The sequence below is a fragment of the Aspergillus versicolor genome (genome assembly GCF_001890125.1).
Source record: "Aspergillus versicolor CBS 583.65 unplaced genomic scaffold ASPVEscaffold_8, whole genome shotgun sequence".
Taxonomy (NCBI): Eukaryota; Fungi; Ascomycota; class Eurotiomycetes; order Eurotiales; family Aspergillaceae; genus Aspergillus; species Aspergillus versicolor.
The window spans coordinates 412,968-436,523 of NW_024467531.1; the positions used below are offsets into that span (position 1 = coordinate 412,968).

At 51.6% G+C, this 23,556-nt stretch overlaps 6 protein-coding genes across 6 annotated transcripts; 4 read left to right on the forward strand and 2 right to left on the reverse strand.

The window, feature by feature from the left end:
* Positions 1 to 395: 395 nt before the first annotated feature.
* ASPVEDRAFT_136726 (aminophospholipid-translocating P4-type ATPase NEO1) lies at positions 396 to 4,236 on the forward strand (the record flags this gene model as incomplete). The annotated part of the gene is made up of 2 exons (XM_040807324.1): positions 396 to 2,214; positions 2,267 to 4,236. 2 exons carry the CDS (start codon positions 396 to 398, stop codon positions 4,234 to 4,236), a joined length of 3,789 nt encoding a protein of 1,262 aa, XP_040670498.1.
* Positions 4,237 to 4,758: 522 nt separating this feature from the next.
* Positions 4,759 to 10,261, forward strand: sec16 (COPII coat assembly protein SEC16; the record flags this gene model as incomplete). Its single annotated transcript, XM_040817793.1, has 2 exons — positions 4,759 to 9,619; positions 9,678 to 10,261. The coding sequence occupies 2 exons, from the start codon at positions 4,759 to 4,761 to the stop codon at positions 10,259 to 10,261; spliced, it is 5,445 nt and encodes a 1,814-aa protein (XP_040670499.1).
* Positions 10,262 to 10,749: 488 nt separating this feature from the next.
* Positions 10,750 to 12,288, reverse strand: ASPVEDRAFT_173328 (checkpoint protein HUS1 family protein). The gene is made up of 4 exons (XM_040808739.1): positions 12,074 to 12,288; positions 11,897 to 12,015; positions 10,973 to 11,834; positions 10,750 to 10,913 (listed from the first exon to the last, which is right to left on the reverse strand). The coding sequence occupies exons 1-4, from the start codon at positions 12,114 to 12,116 to the stop codon at positions 10,828 to 10,830; spliced, it is 1,110 nt and encodes a 369-aa protein (XP_040670500.1). The 5' UTR covers positions 12,117 to 12,288; the 3' UTR covers positions 10,750 to 10,827.
* A 624-nt stretch (positions 12,289 to 12,912) lies between these two features.
* ASPVEDRAFT_86122 (uncharacterized protein) lies at positions 12,913 to 13,883 on the forward strand (the record flags this gene model as incomplete). Its single annotated transcript, XM_040817794.1, has 3 exons — positions 12,913 to 13,127; positions 13,186 to 13,349; positions 13,420 to 13,883. The coding sequence occupies 3 exons, from the start codon at positions 12,913 to 12,915 to the stop codon at positions 13,881 to 13,883; spliced, it is 843 nt and encodes a 280-aa protein (XP_040670501.1).
* An 849-nt stretch (positions 13,884 to 14,732) lies between these two features.
* ASPVEDRAFT_136748 (GAS2 domain protein) lies at positions 14,733 to 19,235 on the forward strand (the record flags this gene model as incomplete). The annotated part of the gene is made up of 2 exons (XM_040807325.1): positions 14,733 to 16,886; positions 16,998 to 19,235. The coding sequence occupies 2 exons, from the start codon at positions 14,733 to 14,735 to the stop codon at positions 19,233 to 19,235; spliced, it is 4,392 nt and encodes a 1,463-aa protein (XP_040670502.1).
* A 790-nt stretch (positions 19,236 to 20,025) lies between these two features.
* On the reverse strand, positions 20,026 to 23,279 carry ASPVEDRAFT_811344 (GTPase-activating protein GYP7). The gene is made up of 5 exons (XM_040816982.1): positions 22,883 to 23,279; positions 21,452 to 22,826; positions 21,140 to 21,402; positions 20,764 to 21,082; positions 20,026 to 20,696 (listed from the first exon to the last, which is right to left on the reverse strand). The coding sequence occupies exons 1-5, from the start codon at positions 23,039 to 23,041 to the stop codon at positions 20,305 to 20,307; spliced, it is 2,508 nt and encodes an 835-aa protein (XP_040670503.1). The 5' UTR covers positions 23,042 to 23,279; the 3' UTR covers positions 20,026 to 20,304.
* Positions 23,280 to 23,556: the final 277 nt, after the last annotated feature.

Below are 23,556 nucleotides of genomic sequence, written 5' to 3' on the forward strand. Positions count from 1 at the left end.
TGCTGGGTCTCTCATAGATGTCTGAAACGCAAGGGGACAAATCACATTGACGCCAGTTTCTGTCATGTGACTAACTCTCCGGTGGTCGCGCATTACAAGGGAATAGGCCGCGAGATTCCTCAACTATTTGTACGTTGCGACTACCCCTACTGCGAGTATTTGTCGGCTTCTATCGCTGCCCCGGCTAGAAAATTTCCGCCAGTGTATATACCTTCGAACCTGGTCGCCTGCTTATATTGACGACAACAATGGTCCTGTCGGGACACCCTGGAAGCCACGAAGCATAAAAAACATTGACATGACAACTTTTTATTCAATATTGGAGCCTACACTTAGCTCCTCAAATATTGGAGCCCAGCTTTGATACTGTCTTTTCCCAAAGCCAAAAAGTCACCATGCCTTCCTCCGAATACCTCCGCGCCCACGACCGCGCCAGCATCGACTCTGACGATGACCTTGACTTGGAGGAACTGGACCCAACATCCACATACAATGCAGCTCGGATTTCAAGGGAGGACCCACCCCAGCAAAGAAGTTTTGGCCCAGGGATAGCTTTGAGGAATCTGCGCGTTGGTGCCGGAAATCGGCGGCTATGGAAACGAAGTATGTCTGGTACACACGGGGAGGAGGATACGGCTGGTTTACTTGACGACCGCGAGGAGGAAGGTCTCCGACCGTCCCATGGAAGTTCTCGACCGTATACCGATGATGATGCGCCGCTTCTTGACGAACGCCGTGGCTCCCTTGCCCCAGGTGGGCGAACGCCCCAAAGGAAATCTAGACTAGGATGGTTGAAACGGAGTGGGTTGTTTGGCTTAGGTGGTATCATGGGAGGTGGAAATAAGGAAGCCGCAGTGAAACCGCCGCGAGACGTTCTCGTCGGACAAACACAGAGAACGAAATACCCGCCGAATATTGTCTCGAATGCGAAGTATACACCGTGGAGCTTCCTCCCGCGCACGCTTTACAACGAATTTTCCTTCTTCTTCAACATCTATTTCCTACTCGTTGCCCTGTCTCAGATCATTCCTGTGCTACGGATAGGCTACATGTCTACGTATATCGCACCCTTGGCATTCGTTGTGGCTATATCCCTGGGAAAGGAGGCTTTGGATGATATTGGGCGGAGAAGACGGGATGCAGAGGCAAATGCGGAGGAATTCTCTGTTCTTGCTCTGGATAAATCCGGTGGAGGCAGGTCTTTCCCGGTTGTTGAGGATGTGCATTCGCGAGAGGAAAACGTTCCGGTGGTTATCAAAAGATCTCGAGACCTGAGAGTCGGAGATGTCCTGAAAGTACGCAAGAACCAACGTCTTCCCGCGGATGTTGTCATTCTAAAAAGTATCTCCAACGATGTCAATGCTGTTCGCGACGGCGAGGGAACAGGTGCTTCAACCGAAATCGACCGTACAAATAACGAATCGTCGTCGTCTGCTCCTAATCAGGACCCGGGAGCGAGTACGGATGCCGATCAAAACGAAGCCTCCTCCGCTAGTGATACTTTTATACGAACTGACCAGCTCGATGGTGAGACCGACTGGAAGCTGCGTTTGCCATCTGCGCTATCTCAGTCGTTGTCACTTTCGGATTTCACACGATTAAAGATAACCGCAAGCGGGCCAGATAAACGAGTTAATGATTTTGTGGGCAACGTCGAGATGATGCCGCCCTTGGGATTCTATGATCCTCATGTTGACAAGACGGACGAAAGAAGTGAAAACGAGGATGATGAGGAACAGAACAGCTCTGCGCCGCTTTCGATAGACAATACTGCTTGGGCGAACACTGTTCTTGCGTCGAACACGATTACATACGCTGCCATTATTTATACTGGCTCGCAGACGCGGGCAGCCCTTTCCACGTCACCCTCTCGGTCCAAGGTTGGGTTGTTGGAGTTTGAGATCAACAACCTGACCAAGATTCTATGTGCTTTGACCTTATCTCTGTCGATAATCCTGGTTGCCTTGGAAGGATTCCAACCGACGAATGATAAAGAATGGTATGTTGCCATTATGATTTATCTTATTCTTTTCTCCACGATAATTCCTATGAGTCTGCGTGTCAACTTGGATATGGCGAAGACGGTATATGGTCGATTTATAGAGAGGGACAAGGATATCCCCGATACCGTGGTGCGAACGAGTACAATCCCTGAGGATCTCGGGAGAATCGAATACCTTCTTTCCGATAAAACGGGTACTTTGACGCAGAACGGTGAGTGCCTGGACAAATCGAGATGAGAAAAGAATGAAGCTGACGTTCACAGAAATGGAGTTGAAGAAGATCCATGTGGGTACTGTCTCTTATGCAAATGACGCGATGGAGGAAGTGGCATCATACGTTCGACAGAGCTTCGCTGGAAATACGTTGACAACCGCTTCGGCCGCATTTGGAAACCAAGCTGGACTTGGAGCGGCGCCACGCACGAGGAGAGAGATCGGCTCTCGTGTCCGAGACATCGTTTTGGCTCTTGCTTTGTGCCACAATGTTACACCCACCACAGACGAAGAAGATGGTGTCAAAGTAACGAGCTACCAAGCGTCATCGCCGGACGAGATCGCAATTGTACGCTACACTCAGGATGTTGGGTTAAAGCTATCATATCGCGACCGCCAAACGATAGTGCTCGAGTCGGCCGACACTGGACATGTTGTTGTGCGGGTGCGCATCCTCGACATCTTCCCGTTCACATCTGATAGTAAGCGCATGGGGATCATTGTCAAATTCGATACGGAGAAAGGCATCCTTGACTCTCCAACAGAGGAGGAAGAGATCTGGTTCTACCAAAAGGGAGCGGATACCGTCATGACCTCGATCGTTGCAGCCAACGATTGGCTTGATGAGGAAACGGCTAACATGGCTCGCGAGGGACTGCGTACACTTGTAGTAGGAAGGAAGCGACTTTCTGCTCTGCAGTACGAAGAGTTCGCCAGCAAATACAAACAGGCATCTCTTTCGCTTCAAGGACGTGATATCGGCATGGCAAAGGTGGTTAGCGAGTACCTCGAGCATGATTTGGAACTGCTCGGTGTCACTGGTGTGGAAGACCGCCTCCAGAGGGATGTGAAGCCGTCGCTTGAGCTTCTGCGCAACGCCGGGGTCAAAATCTGGATGCTTACTGGGGACAAGGTGGAGACGGCACGATGTGTCGCAATTTCCGCAAAGCTGGTGGCTCGTGGTCAGTATATTCATACTGTTGCTAAAGTCAAAGACAAATCGGCTGCACAAGAGGCCCTTGATTTCCTCCGAAACAAGACTGACTGCTGTTTACTCATTGACGGCGAGTCTCTGTCTCTCATGCTCAGTCAATTCCGATCAGCATTCATCTCAGTGGCCGTTCTCCTTCCTGCTGTAATTGCATGCCGATGCTCACCAACCCAGAAAGCCGAAGTCGCGGAGTTGATCCGCCAGCATACTAAGAAGCGTGTCTGCTGCATTGGGGACGGTGGCAACGATGTCTCCATGATCCAAGCAGCCGATGTGGGGATTGGTATTGTTGGAAAGGAGGGACGCCAGGCTTCCCTCGCGGCTGATTTCAGTATCACCCAGTTCCACCACATCACCAAACTACTGGTATGGCACGGTCGGAACTCGTACAAGCGCTCCGCGAAGCTCGCGCAGTTCATCATGCACCGTGGTCTCATTATCAGTGCGTGCCAGACCATGTACAGCATCGCTAGCCATTTTGACCCGAAAGGCTTGTTTATCAATTGGCTCATGGTTGGATATGCAACAATCTACACCAATGCGCCTGTGTTCTCCCTGGTCCTAGATAAAGACGTGGATGAGAAACTGGCCAACCTTTACCCCGAGTTATACAAGGAGCTCAAGACTGGCCGCAGTCTGAGCTACCGCTCCTTCTTCACATGGGTTGCTGTCTCTATCTACCAGGGTGCTGTGATCCAGGGCCTGTCACAAATCCTACTGGACACCATCACCGGAAAACAGCTCATTAGTGTGTCGTTCACAGCTCTCGTAATCAACGAGCTGCTTATGGTGGCCATTGCTGTTACGACCTGGCACCCTGTGATGATATTCTGCCTCCTGGGCACGGCTCTGGTATACGCTGCTAGTGTTCCCTTCCTGGGCGATTACTTTGACCTCAAGTTCGTGATTACGTTGGACTGGGTATGGCGTGTGGTGGCTGTGACTGCTATCTCTATCATACCCATTTGGGCTGCCAAGCTGATCAAGCAATCTTGGAGCCCGCCCAGTTATCGGAAAGTGCGAGGGTGATCATTTGTTTTTCATGTATCTTTTAGAATTTGTGACCTATCAGCGTCCGTTGTCTGCTTTCTCACTACTCCATATCGTGTTCGTACATAGACCTTGCATTGTGAACAATGTATTTGCTGTTATTCATAGATGTCTGACCTCACGTGATCTCACTGGTAACTTGCGATGTGGCCCCTTCAGGAGTTCTGCCGGGCGACTCCGCCCCCAAGATGATTCCCCGGCGCCCGAAGCAGTTAATCACATCAGCGTCAGGAGCGCCTCGATAGTTGTTTTCGCCACGCAATCATGAAGTGCGAAGTTTCTCCTTATCTCTTGTAATGCTTTTCTGATTCGCAAAGTTGTACTTGATTTTCCTTACACATAGTTCTCTTTGATTTCTTTTCTTTTTTTCATGTCGCCGAAATCAACACCTCTCTGAGCGACTTGCGATCCTCGGGCTGAGTGAGTATCCCCGAAGCTGAAAACGTGTCAAGTTGGCGTCTGACTCTCTATCACCGATGGAAGATCCAGCATTCTGCAGATATGGAACATAGCGAGGTATCCGCCTCGTGGAATCCGGCGCTCCGGTCGGACGATAATGAGACTCCCGTCGCGACCACGGAAGACAAACCCGTGTCATTACCCCCTTCTCTACCGACTGTGCAAGACTCCATTTCGAGTGCGGATGATACCTCAAATGCCGAGCCAACCGCGCCTATAGAAACCACTACAGAGGAATCAACGAGGTCGAACGAACACTTTGATCAGCCCGAAACGCGCGAAGAGTTCCGGGAAGAGGCCGCGGAACTGTTTTCTGCCGCCGGTGGTAAGAGCCAGGAGCCAAACCCTTTCGAACCCGAGTCGACGGCTGGAGATGACAGTTCACATCCGATGCAGGAGGGGTATGTTGCAGAAGTGCAGACTCACCAGATCGGAGAGGACACGTCCGACAACGCTGCCCAAGGTTCGCGTGACTACCCAGATGCACAGTGGCCCAATCGCCGGGACTCGGCGGACCACCCTGCATCTGTGAACGGAGAAATCGCTAGCACAAACCACGACCTCTGGGGAAGCCCTAAGAGTGTTGATCATGGAGAGGACGACTTTTTTGACCAACTGAAGACACAAACAAAGCCGATCTACTTCCCTCCAGAAGAATCGAGGTTTGAAGAGGGCTTACCTTTGCTGGATGAGGTGATGGAAAGCCCGGTCGAGGCACCTGTGCAGCAACAACCGAGCCGGATTTCTCGCGTCTTTGACGGCGATGCCGACGAAGACGATGGATTTTTCAGTTCAGCTCAAAAGGCGCCGTCGGAAAAAGAACCTCGAGGCCCGTTCCACATTCACCGAAAGAGTACCTCTCAGGTGATGGATTCTTTTGGTGCTCAGCAGGACATACTTGCTAGTCCACTTTCTCCTACTGCTGAAGAGTTCGACAACATACTGGCAGCTGCCGCGTCGGCATCACCGAAAAAGATCGACGAACCGGCGGCTCCAGAAGAGGACCTAGCTGCCAAGTGGCAAGCAGAGCTTTCTGACGATGATCTCGATGTCGCGCCGGTTGACGAAGACCTTGCTGCGAAGTGGCAGGCAGAGCTTGACGACGACGATATTCTATTAGATGATGAAGCCGGTGATGCGACGCAGGATACAGCTGAGATGATAAACAGTGACGGCGTGGATAATGCGTCGCAGGGCCTTGGGAGTCCATTTGGAACGCCGCAAAGCGCCGCGAGACCAAGGCCGATACAGAATGCGTACACCCCTCATCAACCGTCAACAGCGGACCTTGTCGGGGGCGTTCCTGGGCCCACGCCTCTAGGTACAAGTACTCCTCATCCTGGAAACTATTTTCAGTCGCGACCTGAGCCTCCTGCTCCCATGGTTAGGGCGGAGAGCTTCGTGGAGCGCCCCAAGGAAGGTTACAAATCTCCATATGACCTTCCAGAAGATCTTGCTCCGCGCCGCAAACCCGCTGCCAGACCAGTGGTGGGACAGCCTGTTACTTTGCCCACAGCAGCCCCTCCTCGAAGCAGTAGTATCCCGGTACCACCACCTCCACAGACCTCGTCAATAATGCCAACACCGCCTATTGAGACTGCGCCTTTGCCCCAGACAACGGCGCCGCCCCCTGTGCCTACCCCAAAGAACTTCTATGAGGACCTACCCTTGCCCCCTGTTCGAGCACGCTCTCGGCCCGCAAGTTCAGGGAGATATGCGCCGAACCCAACCACGACGGGCCCTGCAATTCCGCCGCCGCCGCCGCCGCAAACCCAACCGGTTGCTATTCCTCAACCACAGACATCTGGTGATCTCTCTCAACCTCAATTACAGGAGGCGGACAGGTTGGGGCCATACGCGAATACTTTGGCACCCAGCTCTCATAGCGCACCTGTTGTGCCTAGCCTTGCATCAAGATACTCACCGAAACCTCCGACATTGCAGCCTGGAGCGAAGCCAACTGCTTCTCCTCGATACTCGCCAGCTCCACCACCGGCAGCTGGCCCCCCGCCTCCGCAGCGTTACGTCTCTCAGCCGTCTAGTATCCCTGGGCAAGGTGTTGCTTTACCGTTTCAACCGCGCACTTCGAGCCCGCTCGCCCATCATGAGAAGGTTTCATACCAACCGGACGAAGCCCCCCGAAAACCATCCTTACCGCAGCCTATTTCACCTGTTGACATACATCCACCCCACATAGATACAAGTGCTCCTATTTCTTCTCCCTCTTCGCAGCCGCAGTCTTCTGCAGGTCCTGTCGCTGGGGAAGTTGCTGTAGGTGCTCCATCTAGTTATCAGCCATCTTCCCCACCAAGGAACCCCTATGCTCCTCCGTCATATGTAGAGGAATTTTCGCGCCGCGTCGCTCACCCCCAGAATGGCCCCTCTTCTGCATATACACCTGCACCGCCACCTCAGACCTCGTCATTCGGCCCTCCTCGGAGATCCCAGACACAGTCTCCCACTCAACAGCAACCAGGCCCTCGGCTATCGGTACCAAATGTTGAGCCGTTCAAAAGGCCTGCATCCGTTCATGCGCCTACCTCTCCAACAAAGGCCGGCAATGTCTATGCACCCGTCCAAAGCTCCACCCATACTCGTGCGATCTCGCAATCACTTGATTTCATCCCACCGAACGATGGGCAGGAGCTTGACGCCCTCCAAAGATGGAGAGGAGCGCCTATATTAAAATTTGGCTTCGGTGGCACTGTCCTCTCCTGCTTTCCTCGGCATATTCCTCGTTATAGCGCAGGGCAGAGCGCCCCCAAGATCAAGTCTATGCCTGGCGAAGTGAAAACAACTCAGCTTAGCACATTGATTCCGTTCCCTGAGAGCATTGTGCAACATCCAGGCCCTCTGAAGACCAAGTCAAAGAAGAAGGATTTGGTTGCTTGGCTGTCTAGTAGGATCGCGGCGTTTGAGAATGAGGGTGTCCCACAGAACTTCCAGGGCTATCATGATTCTCACAAGCGCCATGACGAGAAGATCTTATTGTGGAAGATGGTGCGCGTCCTGGTTGAGCATGATGGTGGCGTACAAAACTCGCCGGAGTTTCAAAAGTCGCTGAGAGGCGTCTTGTTCCCCCATCTACAGACAGCTGAATCGGATCCTACATATGGCGCCCCCCTTCAGCCTTTCACCCCTCAGCCTCTCGATACTACCTCCTCATCTGACTCTGCAGACTCCAAGTCACTAACTTCCATCCGAGATAATTTGCTTCTTGGAGAGCGAGAGAAGGCTGTGTGGAGTGCGGCCGATAACCGTCTGTGGGGACATGCTATGATAATCGCCCAGACTCTGGACAAGGCTGTTTGGAAGCAGGTTGTGCAGGAGTTTGTGAGACGGGAGGTCAGGTCTTCAAGCGGCCATTCCGAGTCGCTTGCTGCTTTATATGAAATCTTCGCTGGCAATTTTGAAGAAAGTGTGGATGAGCTTGTCCCCCCATCCGCCAGGGCTGGACTGAAAATGGTTAGCAAGGTCGATGGTCAGGGTGCCTCCAAGGATGCTCTAGCTGGTCTCGAGTCTTGGAAGGATACCCTTGGCTTAGTGCTAAGTAACCGGAGTCCCCAAGACCACCAAGCACTATTGGCCCTTGGGCGATTACTGCTGTCATATGGTCGGATAGAGGCCGCTCACATTTGTCTCATTTTCTCGCACGGGGCGGTGTTTGGAGGTCCGAATGATCCCAACGCGAATGTTGTCCTCCTGGGTGCGGACCATGTTCACTCCTCGCCAACGGCTCTGCGAGAAGATGATGCTATTTTGCTTACCGAAGCATATGAATATGCTACGTCTGTCTTGGCTGGATCCCTCACGTCCACGCTGCATCATCTTTTGGGGTTCAAGCTTGTTCACGCGTGGTCGCTTACGGACCAAGGCCACAAGGCTGAAGCACAGCAATACTGCGACGCTATTGCTGCGACTCTAAAAGCTTCAACGAAGCCATCGGGATACCACAATGCTCACCTGCTAGATGAAGTGGATGTGTTATCGGCGCGCCTGAGGCAGACTACAGCCGATGGGGGCTCATGGATCTCGAAACCTAGCATGGAAAAGGTTTCCTCCTCGGTGTGGAACAGGTTCAGCAACTTCGTTGCTGGCGACGACAGTGACGCTGCGTCAACGGGCTCGGGCAAAGGCGGGGAGCCAGAAATTGGCCCATTTGCCAAAATGTCTGGTACTCCTACAGTCAGCCGTTCGCCATCTGTGTCGGACTTGTATGGTCAGTACCCAATGTCTGCACCACAGCCAGTACCCAGCGCGGGTGCTTCGCGTTATCAGCCGAATAACCAATACGCCCCGAACGCGTCGCCCGATCAAGGTCGGGCACGGTCGTCGCTGGACTCCCAGAGATCTGCTTCATTCGGAATCCCCTTCGGACAGCGCCGTAGTTCGCAGGAGTACACCCCTGCGACTGAGAACCCGATGTACTCGGGAAGTCCGTTTTACGGGTCTCCAGCCGCTGGCTATCAGTCCACCCCCCCTCAGACTTCATACATGCCCCTTGCACCTGTCGATGAAGATAGGCCACAGCAATCGTATTCCCCACCAACATCTGCACCGCAGGGCTTTTTTGCCCAAGATTCGCCTTACCAGCCTCAACATAATTCTTTCGATCAATCATTCGGTAAAGCAGTCCCACCGGTCCCTCAATTGAACGAGCCCGAGCCCAACGGATACATGCCTCCTGCTAGTGGCTCCGGATACGAGCCTCCTTCACTTGGGGCTGGACCGGAACTGGAGGTAACCGAGGAGCCCGAGGATGAGAAACCACGAAAGAAGTCGACCGTGGATGATGACGACGATGACGACATCGCAGCGCGTGCTGAGTCCTTGAAGAAGGCTGAAAAGGCGCGGAAGGATAAGGAAGCTGATGAGGCGTTCAGAAAGGCTGCGGAAGCTGATGGTAAGTTATATGTTCTATCATCGTGAAAAATAAAATAGTTGCTAACGATGTCCTGTAGCCAATAAACCTGCACCGGCCAAGAGCTCGTGGTTCGGATGGCTTAAAGGTGGTGGAAACAAAGAAGAGCAAAATGCCGCCGGAAAACCAATAAAGGCAAAACTTGGAGAAGAAAGTTCGTTCTATTTTGACGAGGATCTCAAGAAATGGGTCAATAAGAAGGACCCCAACAGCGCTACGCCGGCTCGCGCCACGCCGCCGCCTCCGAAGGCCTCTGCCCCTCCCAGCAGAAGTGCCAGTGGAAGCAGCATGGCTCCTCCCCCTGTGCCAGCAGCATCTGGCAGTCGGCCTGGCTCGTCCGCGGGTGCTCCTCCTCCGCCGCTATCTAGCAGCCCGGCATCATCTTCACTTGGTCTTCCACCTACACCTGCGTTCGGACCTGCACGGTCTGTCTCTACTGGCGCTGTTCCACCTGCCGGGGGTGCTTCATCCCGACCAGGAAGTTCTGCCGGACCTCCCAGGCCTTCCACTTCATTGAGCCACGCTAGTTCAATTGACGACTTGCTCGGGGCGCCAGCAGCTCGTAAAGGCAACACCGGCCGCGGCAGAAAGAAGGGCCGGTATGTCGACGTGATGGCGCAATAAACGCACTGCGGATACTTTCAACATCTGCTACCAAACTCCGCATCATAATACCCCAAGATTTCCCTTGTATTTGCATATTGTGAAGTGTATACCCTTGTTGCATTGCTGAACATTCAGCTACAATTGTTGCAAACTTGCATGCCATGCATATCTACAGTGTGTATGGCCTGGCTTTTTCAGGCGTTCTTTGATGGCAAGACTGAATTGGTCTGTCATCTTGCATCTTCGCTATATGCTTTTCATGTACAAATAAACCCCCTTCCTCTTCTTCCCCCATGTTTTGATTCCACGATTTTTTTATTTTATTTTAACTATTTTCTTTTGTTGTTTCCTGTGTCGATGTCATGATCGCAGTGCTAGAGGGTTCTTCTACAAAGATGAGCCTGGGTGCTTGCTTATGAAGCACGATGTTTAATATAATAATACTACCTGATGACCTGCATTTACCATATTTATTATTGAAGACCAACGTAGACTATATAGCTTGACTCGTTAATTCAGGTAGGAGTTGATATAATACTGTTTTCGTTAGTTGTAATTCATATATAGCTGACTGGGGGACTGAATCAACTCACCGTTAAACAAGCATCCTCCTCACCGAAGCCACTGGGAGGATATACATAAAGAACCAAGGCGGTTTCGTGGACAAAGCCTGTCAGCAAGGTTAATTAGAACAACGCGACAAACTCAAGAGAACGGAGGACAACTCACAAGCAACAACCTTCGGATTTAACCTTCCTACACTAAGCACTCTCGCCCAATCCCTTCCATCAATCTTTACCTTGGCCCATCCAGCCTCATCATCCCCAGGCAATGCCCTCATGCGTTCACTGGGTAGCTGCTCCAACTGGCTCTGCGAAAGCTGGCTCGGATCAAGCGCCGGATTCACCAAATCACTCCACACACTCGAGATGCGCAGCGCGTCGGTGGCAATGGCAAGCCGAAGCGAACCATGCATGTTAGCCGATAGCTCAAGTTTCGGCGAAACACCCGCTACATTCCCACCTGGGAGGTCAGAGTTCTGGGTTGATGATATTTGCACTGCAGCGGCAGCGGCCTTGGGTGAAGAATCTGCGGCAAGTTTCGTGAATCGTTCGGATATACTTTTCAGCTGGAATAGATCGGGCAGGATAATGTGGACGTCTGGATCGCGGCATCGAGGCTCGTGTAGACCCTCGACGGCGCTTTCATGGAGCACTTTCACGGGGACTTCTTGCGTGATGAATGTTTCGCGCTCGCGCCGCCCTGTAGCTGGTGCTGCTGGGGGTCCCATTAAACCAGCACTGGTTGGTTCTTCAGCAGGGAAAGCCGAGGGCGTTTCGTTAAGGTCATTGGTAGTACCGCCGGTGTTTGAATTGGTAATACCGAGCGGGTTCGCGCCCTTCGCCCAGCTCTTCGATTTAATCGTCAATGCCAGGAGAGGGACTTTGCCCTTCTTCGTTAAACGCAGCTGCACCCATTTTGCGGAGGCAGCGGAGCGGAGAGCGCGATGGAGCGCCGAGAGCGGGACTTCGAGGTTTATTACCCCTGTGTTGGATTCGAGGGTATAGTCTGTATCCTCGAAGATGGATTCCTGGGTGGTTGTTAATTCTGGGTTTTGAGACAGGATAATGATTGTGAGCGCGGAGAGCATACAACAGGTAATTCGGCCCATACTTGGGTACCGTGATCGGGGATTATGGTGAAGCGGACCACAGACTCCTCTAGGCGCATCCAACATAGTTTTCCTAGCGAGGAGAGGGAGCCGACCAGTTCTGGTGGTGGTGATTAGATGAGTCTAGTAAGAGGTACGCGAAACGACGCGACACGTACTGGTGAGGGTGGCGGTGTTGACCACTTGAGTGCGGAAACGCATGTTTTCATTGTTGCATTTCCTGGATGGACTGGATCAGATGTAGATACCGACGACGCTCGAAAGATGAAATTCGAGGCGGACGTTGAAATCGAGAGGTTCGAGAACTCGGCAGAGTTGTGGGGAATCCGATCCAGGCAACATTCCAGGCTGAAGTCCATCTCTCAACATCCTCCCAACTTCATTTTCCAACAAAAGTCGGAAGTATCTAAAATTTACCATCCCAGCCAGGGCTATGGAATTGTTTATAACTCCGGTTTTGGCTGAATTTGTCATTTTTATTACAGGATGAGGTTTTTTATACCGAATTTAATACATTCGCCTGCATTACAACACTCCACAGCAGAGAACACAATGCTTTACTTGGCTGCAATACCAAAAGCACACATCTGAATTCACCTGCCGCAGGCACACCGACTCTGAACCTGCAGCAAAATCTCCTACCGGCTGTGCCTGCTTTGCTTCTTCCAAGTTCCGACCATCAGGGCCACGTCAACATCAATGCAAAGGCAGCCTCCTCGCCTATGCACAGTTTTGTGCCACCCATTTCAGGATTAAACGCAGCCCTTGCACTGTACTACACTCACCTGTGGTACCAAAAGCATGACTCGCCGTCACGTGCATGTATTGCCACCTGCAGTAACTTACGTTGCTACTATACGGAACTGTCCTGAGCCAATTCTGTCAGAAGGTTGTGTTGGCCCCTCTCGTTGACCATGTCCTTTTCTTTCAACTCCAGTTCCTCGTTTTCTTTCTCGTTTCACTTGAAAGTGTTACCTCTGAACGTGAACTTACCACCATGGGGGATCCAAACATCCCTCGAGCTCTCCGGAGCAACACCACTCTGCCGAACGCTACCTCATCTCCGTATAGAACTTTCTCCGAGATCAGAACTGCGATTTTAGCCTCGACCGATAACGCGGAACTCACGTTCAGTAATATTCCTCCAAGTATCGGGCCCTCCGTTTTCGACGCGCTTTCAGAAGATCATAGTATTGAAAACCTTACACCACGGTAGGTCCACACCAAATCCGCAGTTATAGCTTGATAGGATTTACTAATGTTTCTTTAGCATGAATTATAACTCCCTCACGCACACATTCACAGCTCGAGTAATACCAACTCGGATTCATGATGTCCCCCAGATGTGGCTATCATTGGAGATGAGGATAATGCAGGTTTCAGGCTTCTTGTCTCAGGAAGAAGGCCAGCATTTATTGACTGTGGTTGGAACAAGTGAGTAATATTATACTGCAGTTGTTTGAAAGTCATACAAAAGGCTTGGCTCAGGGCTGACATCTCCGAGCGTTCGAGGGCTTTGCATACCCCTATGTGGGTTCCAGGAAGGAGCCCGATTGGGCCATTCTCCCGAATTCAGATACACTTCCTTCTGTAGCGGCGGAGTCGGGATGGTCTGAAAATTGGCCAGCCTTGATTGGTGATATGGAGTTGTTGCTTGTGGGAGGGCGGCCGAATGTCCAACTGGTTTTACTGTTCAAATGGTCCAAACGAGCCCACAATCGTGTGGCAGGGGAGTTACGCGTCTACGAGCGGACTCCAGCGGGCAATACAAGCGAACGGCTTCGTTCGAGTATTTTTCCTATCCCCGGAGGGGGCCTTGCCGGCATTCGAGTGACCCGTGGGGAGCTCTTTGGTGTATCTGGTGTTTTCCCGGGGCGGAACGCGGCGGACTTTTGGGAGCTTTCGTTGGTAAGGCTGCGAGAGATTGCGGAGCGGATGATACGGGCCAGAGGATGTGTACCAGCATGAAGAATGTTGGTACTGATCCACATAAATCTTCTTCTGCTCTGGAAGCTTTCATAGTTTCAGCCTTTCTGACCTCTTCCTTACCTGAGACAACCCTCCTTACACATTTGGGGCAGGATCCACCATCGACCTGAAACACTCACCTTGCCTTCTGGTGCCCTGTGCCGTCCCTGCTTTCCTGTTTTGTCACTTTTGTGCTATACTGCGATGGCGCAGTGTGGGGCAGGTTGAGCAGGCAATGTTTTTGTAATTCCTGTTTTGTCTTATTTAAATAGAAGCTGTACAACTAGTGGCAAATAGTGCGCGTTTGCCGACCCCTTTTGGCGCCGCTCCACCCGACGCGTTGTAAAAAAACGAGCGAGATCGTAAAAAAAAAGAACCATTCGTCCACATTGCAAGGTCTGAACCTATTGGCTGCTTATTATACGGATTGGGCCCTCTGCGTTTGACACAGCTGGACTTCCTGCCATCCACTCGTTTCTTGACGCTCGTTCCTCCCCCCGATCCAGCCGTCCTCCAACTATCACCACCGCCTGCACAACCACTTCACTCCTGCTCCAACCTCCAACATCCCCCCTCTCCAAACTCACTCTCATATCCTTTTTATTAGTCCTTTTCTATACCTCCCCTTCGGTTTCTGCTCCTTCGTCTTGCTGCCACTTCCTCCCACTGTCGCTAGACGGGCTCATGAGATCGCGTCTCAGCATGCTTGCTCTTCATCCACGCTTCGTTTCCCATATTGTCGATTTCGCTGCGCGACCTCCGTTAATCAACCTCCGGTGTTGAACTCAGATTTAGAAATATATTGCCGAACCTTGACGCCTTCTACCCCGCCCGACAAAGGCCGACGACATGGCGAGCGGCCGCATCAGTCCACCTCGCCGGCCGTTTCAGGCGCCCCCCACGTTGGCCCCCAAAACATCAGATCGCCTGACTGTACCCAAGTATCACGTTGTGGACCCTCTCCTCGGAAACCTGTCGCCAGAATCGACTCTGCTGGCCCTCTCGTCGACCGATGCTGTGCCTAGTCACGAACAGGCCGCGCACGATATCCTATCCACGAGCATCGCCCAGGCCTCGTCAACAGAACGAGCTCTCGGAATACGCGCTGCACTAGCAGCTCAAAACCTTGGACAATGGTATAGAGAGGTACGCGCGTGGGAGTGGCCAAAACGACCGGATGCCCAGGTTGGAAAGGGGTTTATCCCCCCGCCCGACGCAGAGGAGTCAGGGTACTGCGGAAGCCTCCCGGCGGCTGTTGTTCAGCAACATGAGGGACGTATCGAAGAGATTCGTGATGGGATGGATAGCTTGGACGTCGAAGAATTGAAGGAGCACGTCCTCAATGCCCACATTCCAGGCCGCTCTCGGCCTTCGTCAGCGAACAGCACCATGTCCGTGCCTCCCCCACTCAACTATGTTCAATTGAGTGACTTCACCGCTGTCATTACTGCTACTATATTGCGAGCCCTGCCGCTGCTATCGCGTTTGAACGCGTTGTTGTCTACCTGGGATGTACGACTGCTGGTTATTAAACAAATACCCGGGTTACTACTGAGCTTGAAATTTGCTAGATCGGAGCTTAATTCCGCCCTCGATTTGTTGAAGTCTTCGGTTCCCCCGACTGAGAGCGATTTTTTGTATTCATCTTCCAACTACCATGCAAAACGGGCTACCTTGGAGTCAACAGTGTTATCAGCGGGTCGGAGGATGGACCGGATACTGGATTCCCTGGACGGACGAGAGGATTCTCTTCCTGAGAACTGGATTGACGACCTGGAAACTATTGAGGCGGACTTTGCATCTTGGGTTATGCAGGCTGAAAAGCAGACCCTTGAAAACGAATGGCGCCGACTATCAGCTCGTTTAAGAGAGAACGACAAGCTCCAACCGGATATTACCGAACAGGATATGCCCGAGAATAAATTTCTTGCGGAAAATTCCGCCGAGGCCGCCAAAGTTTCGCCCGTCGGGTCCCCGTCAGGAGAGCCTCCTAGCCAACTAAATGCTGTTATTGCGCCTGAACCTGAGCTTGAGTCGGAGCCTGAGTCGGAGCTTGAACCTGAGCTCCAGACTAGACCGGCTGTATTGCAAATTGGACGCACTCTCCCAATGGAAACTATCGCCGAAGAAATTGGCAGTCCCTTTGATCAATCTCCTTCCCGAAATGCGCGTGGTATCGATGATGCTTCCGTGATAGAAGCAAGAAGCGTTCCGGAATCTCCTTCGCCATTACCTTCTGATCCAGTTACAAAGGGGGAGAGTCTAGAATCAGTCCAGGCTATACAGTTAGATGCAGGTACCGACGTGCCTGGCTCTGCAGATATAACAACAGCTGGTATACCGCAAGATATTGTTGATCATGACGCGGACATCCTGCCCTATTCGGTTGATGGTTCGCCTGCTGAACAGCTAGTGCATGTGCCAGAGTTAAACCGTTCGTTATCCCTGCGCTCTAACGAACAGCAGAGTGTCCTGGAGCGTGACGAGAAGCAATCGCCATCCCCTGTTGACGTAACGGCCACAGAGGAGACTGTATCGCTTCCCAAAGAGTCCAACGACAGTTTCGAACATATGAACATGGAGCCACCGGTGAGATCAGACGCACCCGAGAATGAGACGATCCAGTCTTTTAATGTGGTATCCACCGATGAGTCTCGACCTCAGTCTACAAATCCAGACAATAATCGCCTCACTGACTCAAGTCCCGAGGAACTTGTGGGCTCCCTCGCTGATAGCAATTTACTCTCCACAACAACCCGGTCCGAAGACAGCGCTCAAATAGAAGCGAAATCCTTGGCGAGTCCCGATATTACTTCGACAGGTATTCCAGGAACCGACCTGGCGCGAGTGGACCCTGAAGCCCAAGAGACCCAATCCTCAGCACAATTATCTCCCGCAGAGCAATCTCCTCCAGCTGAAAATTCTCCATCAAAAACAGACGCCGGGGTTAACTCACCACCTTCCCAGGCCTCTACCGCATCTGAGCCTATATCCGAAAATGCTGTTGCATCGTCTATGGGTAGCGAATCGTCGAAGGCTGCTGAAGGACCCGAACCCATTGCTGAGCCCATTGCTGAGCCTGTTGCTGAGCCTGTTGCTGAGCCCGTTGCTGAGCCTGTTGCTGAGCCTGTTGCTGAGCCTGTTGCTGAGCCTGTTGCTGAGCCTGTTGCTGAGCCTGTTGCTGAGCCTGTTGCTGAGCCTGTTTCTGAGCCTGTTGTGACCGAATACTCTCCTCACCCTGAGCACTATGGCGCCTTCTCGGATTCCAAAGAGCTCCAGCCAATTATTGAGAACGACCACCCTAAACCTTCGCCTGCAGACAACGAAATTGTTGCCACGGATAATGTTGCAACTAAAACCTCACCTGGGCCTGATACTCCAAGGTCTACTGAGCGTTGCGTCACCCCTTCGAACGATAATGTGGCAGCACTTCCGAACCTTTTTGTACCCAATGATAACAGCAAGATTCCCACGGAGCAACATGATCCTGAAGAGTCTGACAGAGACGAGAATAACACGCCGAAGAAGCCCTTGGAAAGTCCTATCAAGCTGTCCAAGACTCGCCCTGGTCGGCTGGATCTGGACAAACAGAAACAGAAATCTCGCGTTCGAAGGACATCCAACGCGTCTGACGGTTCAGTGTCGGATTATCCTTCCCTTGTGTCGAGCCCAGAAATTCCTGAGCCACGAACTTCTTCATCAAATGCGACACCGTTGCTCCTTGAGACTCCACCACATTTCCCAGCGGACTACAGACCGTCCAAACCTGCGCGCCAGAGCAATGGCCATTCCCTACGCGAAGACCGCCTGTTCCATCTAGACGCCCAAAAGCCCTCCCCGCGGGACGCCTTCGCGCACAACAGGACACTCAGCTTACCGCTGCAACGTTTCATAAACGAAAGTCTCGATGTCAACTACGACACAGGATCTGGCAATGAGGAGGATCCTTCAGCCGCTAGAGTTGCAGGGCATCAGAAGAACACGCCCACAGAAAGACGCCGAAAGTCTAAATCTGCGTCCTCAACCAGCGATATGGAACGATCGCAAGGGCAGGAACGTGTTACTACGCGTAGAGACAGTTCTGGACCCGATTCTGACGCCTCTGTTGAGGCGCAACCCAAGTCCCAGAAGTATAAGGAAATTTCCCCCAAAACGCGCGTTGAGCCATTAAGTAACACAACCACGGCCCGCCTGAAGAAACGGTTGACTGCTCATCCTAGCCTCGAAAGCATTGGACCTTACAAGTCGAATACCCAAACCGGCCACTCAAGACCTGCCCTGGGCAAAGCCAAGTCTCGATCATCATCTATAAACAAAGGACTGATTCGACCCAAGGATCAAATGGATGTGAAAATCAACTCCATCCTGACTTCCCTTCCCGGTCACATTCATCTGGTTCCAGCCGACCAAGACGACGATGCTATTTCTGTGGCGTCCTCCGTGCCATTCAGACGGGAGAGATTTCGCTCAGACTCGCCTCAGGGCACTCCTTCGCGCAGCTTCACCCCCACCCCTTCGCTTAGCCTGCGACCCACCGCTGGTCGCAGGAGACACTCCCATGCCCCCGAAGAGAGTTCGGTGAAGCTTTACCACCTTCACCGTGGCGGGAAGTCCGCCCCTACCAAGCTCTTCGTACGGACTGTTGGTGAAAACGGAGAACGTGTGATGGTTAGAGTTGGTGGCGGATGGGCGGATTTGGCCGAATATCTACGAGAGTATGCGATCCATCACGGACGTCGCCATGTATCTGAGACGCCTCGCGTTGAAGTTGAGGGTCTCTCATCCCGCGACTCCCCATCATACTCGCCACCTGCTAGCCGAGTTCCATCGGGTAATGCACGGAATATGCCGGCTCGACCTGGCTCAGTCATAAGTAACCGCCCGTCTTCCTCTCTCGCAGTCCGCAAAACCAGACGTTCGTCCAATGTCTCCGACATTGCCGATATCAGAACAGCCAGTGCCGGTGATGCTCTCAACGTTTCCTTTTCTCCTGGGTCCAACGCCTTCGGCAGCAGACGACTATCCGTATCGTCAAATGTCTCCGCAGGTGCTATGTCGTCTGTCAGTGAAGCCCGTCATGGGTCCCCGGGAGCTCCTGCTATGCCTCTTGGTCTTGCAGGACCAAAGCCCCGAGCTAAACGCGCTGCAATTACCCCAGAGGGTGAGGCTTGGGTAGAAGACGTTCTTGGCCAAGCGCGACGGAGCACCTCTCTCAGACCATTCAAATACACTCTACCAGCCGTGGATAATGAAGGGGACGAAAACACACCCACGTTACCCAAATCTCGGAGCATCAGCGACATTAGCAAAGCGGGCTCAAGCAAGCGTGTCATACTCCGTGGCTTACGGTAGCCATTGCACCTCATCATCTCACATCACCTACTCCTGATCTTTTCCTCTGCCCTCCTACTCAACTATCATACCATCACCTTCCTAAGGGTTCTTGTTCCCGTCTCCTATAATATTTTACCTCCTTGCATCTTTCGAGCGTGCTTTTAACATCATTACTTTCTGGCTGTTTAGCGGGTTGCATATTAGGCATGGTCATTGGCTTTGATGCTTTTTCTTTTTCTTTTTCTTCTCTTTTTTTTTTTTTTTTTTTTTTTTTTTTTTTTTTTTTCCGCTGTCACATGCATTCGTTGGGGGCATGCTTGGTTTTGTTATCTTATTATCTTTTGGNGGCATGGTCATTGGCTTTGATGCTTTTTCTTTTTTTTTTTCTTCTTTTTTTTTTTTTTTTTTTTTTTTTTTTTGGACATATTTCTACTTTGGCATTGATTGGTTATGTGCATGCTTGGTTTTGTTATCTTATTATCTTTTGGACTGGTCCGGTTTTTGCAAAGATACCCTCTGACAAAGGTTAGGTAGTTTGTTTATCTTTGATATTCATAAATTGTTTTGATTCTTCAAATCCTCCTTCCTAGAAATGTATGGGAAAACCATTCGGGTAGACAGCCTATCTAGTTTATAGATACATATTATCGAGTATCCCGAAGAGCATATATTTACACATAATTAATGGGTTGTTATATCAAACCCGTACACTTCTTTGATCCTAGCTACAGGGTAGTGAACAAGAGTATATATAACAATCGTGTTTCTAAGATAGATGATTTATTGATTGATATGGATTAAAAAAAATATGAAATGATCCGTGGCTACCTATAAAACTCTAGCATCCAACCGAAACGCAATAAACACCGTTAATAATAAACGAGTAAGAGTAAGTATGAGACTGGAGATGGTAAATAATGTCGTATCATATCGTATCGTTATAAAGTCTGTAATGATGATCATGACAGAGACGAAGCATTTCGCCCTTCCTGTAGTTCTAAATAAGTAACTTCGGCTCCATGACCAGCCCTATGTGAATTAGGCGAATTATTCATGAAGTATTGGGCGAGTATGACTGGAGAAAGTGCTACGCCGACTCCGAATGTGAGTGTGAATTCTCATCCGGGTTTGCAACTGAGTCATGATCATTCCAGAATATGTCCTTCCTTAGCAACTCCCTCAGCTCAGGTGAAATGATTTTGGTGTTGGGTTCTTTATCACCGGGCCTTAGGTTTGAGGATGAGGGGCGGCCTGTGCCGACGCCCGAGGCTGAAGCTGATGAACGCTCGGGGGATTTGCCCTTATTTGCATTGGAAGGGGACTGGGGTTGAGATTGGATGGGCTTGCGTTGTTGAGCTGACGGGGTGGGGAAATTGCCTTTCTTGTCGATTGCTTCGACGGAGCGGCCGAAGCGGTGGAAGAGAGATTCGGCGCGGGCGAGGATAGGGAGGAGGTCCATGGTGTTGGAGAGTTCGTTGACTGGTTGGTTAAGGATGTTAGCGAATTGTGTTTGTGTTCAAGTGGAGATGAGAGGAATGAAACCTACTGTATTTCAAGACTTCGTCGAATTGTTTGAGGTGGTCCATTATGACGTCTCTGTGTTTCTCTAGGATGGCTACAGCGACGAAGAGCTGGAAGTTGCTGGTTAGGTAGTCGGTCCATAGAGTTTCCCAGAGACGCAGGACGTCCACCCATTCGAACTCCCGCTTGTACCAGACGAGAAGCATACGGAAGAAGAAGAAGAAGTTTGTGCTGTCGGCGGATTGGAGATGGAGATAGAGTTGGGGGTCCATGAGCTGGACGAGATGGTCTAGGGTGAGTAGTTGAGCACGCATTCCGGACTGGTCACGGAGGAAATTTCGCTCCTAAAGGGCATACATTAGCAAATTTGGGACGGGTCACTAGACTGCTGATTTACATACCATCCTGTTCATGAAATTGACAAACGCCCAAAACGCAACTGCATCATCCTGCATAACGGCGTAGAGAGGGGCAAGAAGGTCGCTCATGCCTTGAACGTAGCCCAGATCTGGGTTGTATTCGTTATAAGTAAGAAGCATGTCCTTCATTTGCTCGAGATGTACGTTGGTGCCGACATCTGAGAATGGGGAATCCGGGTCTGGATGAGGGATATCCTCTCCTGCGAACAGAGGAATCGTCCTGTCCGTACGGTGGACGTCTTTCTCTGCGTGGTGTCAGTAAAATATGTGATAATCAAATGAAGCCCATCTTACCTATTCGATTCCTCTGCTCCTTCCACCATTCCTGCTGCTCGGCGGTAGAATCGCCTTCAACCATTCTCTCCCACCATGCTCCCTTCAAGCGAATGTATTCATCGCGTCTCGAGTTCATCAGTGCCTGACGGTCGTCACTGTCACTATCCCACGGATAGACATCAAGCAAGAAGAGCCAAGCTTCCTTTCGAACTCCGTCATTCGGATCTAAGCCGCCGTGGAAGATTCTCTCCTTGACCTCGTTGACCGTGACGTGAAGTCGCCCAGTTCGCGGATCAAAGAAACCCTTCCATTCTTCCAAAGTGACTGGCCTTCGGCGCTCGTTGGTCGACATATTCCCCATCTCGAGGTCCAGAATCTCAAAATCCCCGACAGAGCTATTCTCCATCTCAAGTACATCCTTTGCAGTATATATCCGCTGGTTTCTTTCCCGATCGCTCTGCTCTGAAATACTCATCGCCCAGCGGGCGAGGTATATCCTAGCGCTATCAAATTCCTCTTGTAGGGTTTGAATTTCCGGGGTCTTCAGAAGGCGACGGACTTGAGGAGGGACGCGAGGGTTATCGGCTATCTCGTTCGCCGTGCGTCTCGTAAAAGTTGTAATCTTGCTCAACTGTTCAAGGACCTTCCATCTCGTCTCCTTGATTGCCTTCGTAAACGGGTCCATGCCTGCATCGTGCTGCTGGGCGGATGCGCCTCTCGGAGCTGCAGGGGGCTCCTGCAAATTCGCAGCAGAGGCATCGCCAAGCTGTGGTTTCCCGAAGGAGAGTTGATCCTCCTCGGAGGGGTTTATCAGGTAAACGGCACTGTCGACGGCGGAGCGCTGCACGTCAACGTATTGCCGAAGCCATCGGAGAACCTCATCTCCACCCCAGAACACACTCCCACTCTCATCAAAGGGGTCGAAAGTTTCCCTTGTCCGCTTCCTCTTCTGCAGTATAGTGGATTCGCATTCGCTGTCGTGGAAAAAGAGCGCGGGGAAGCTGTCACCAGCCCGAGAGTTGATCACAAGACTGCCGAACCACCAACCCAAGCTCGGAGGGCGCACGAGAAGAGAATATATATGTGATAGCGGGACAGCGAATGCGTATAGGCCTATTGGATCTTTGAATGTCGTTGTTTCCGGAAGCGCGGGGACGAGGTACTTTTGGCGGGGCGGGGAATCGCCCTCAGCGAGGTCAACTTTGACGTATGTGTCGTAAGCATCACCAAGGGCAGATTCGGGAACCCAGGCGAGAAGGTAGGAGGACAGATCCGGTTTATTTGAGGATCCGGGGCGCGAGGGATTGTGAAGGGAAGGGACGGGCTTTTGTTGGAGGAGGGCGATGAAGCCGGGGATATTGTCTTTCGAGGACGGAGTTGGGTGGACGTATACCTTGAGCATAGATTTGATCAGCTAGGGACGAAATGAAGTCGCCGGAGTGCTCTCACCTTGCTTTTGGAGAATAGAAGCCTCACGCCTCTCCTGGCGGCGGCATGGGCGATGGTGTTGTATTCATCCTCTTCCGCGTCGCTGACGTCGAAGAAGGAAGCTGTCGGAGAAGGCGGCGACGGCGGAGGGGTAAACTGGACTTTGTCGGAGCCCGTCATTCTGCTCCAGTGTTGCAATAAGATGAGCTCTAGAGAGCTCTAGAGACTTCCGGTCGTAACCTCAAAGCAGTTCTGTCTTGGGGCTGCAGCGTTGACTGGAGAGGGTCACGTCACGACGTAATCAGTCGCGGGGTCCCGGCATGTGATCTCCACTGGTGAAGGACTCTGTGACGGCGAGCTGCAGCTCTTGTTTTGAGCAAATGAGGACACAGAATCTTTAAAGAAATCGGCAAGATAAAGAAGACAAGTTCTGAAGAGTCATCGCCGGCCTCCCTTCCGGCGGATGGGATGGCCGCGCATTCGCCACAGCAGATCCAGGCAGCAACAAATCCATCCAGAACGAAACACCAAGTATCTTGGAAATCAGCTTTGATATCGGATTAGTCATTTTTTAATGGCTGCGACCGGAAGTTATTCAAGTATTCACCTACTTTTGTTGTATTGGCAGGCTATATCAACGAAGATATATACAACGATCACATTGCGGCGTCACGCTGATCTTTGTGGCTGGACCT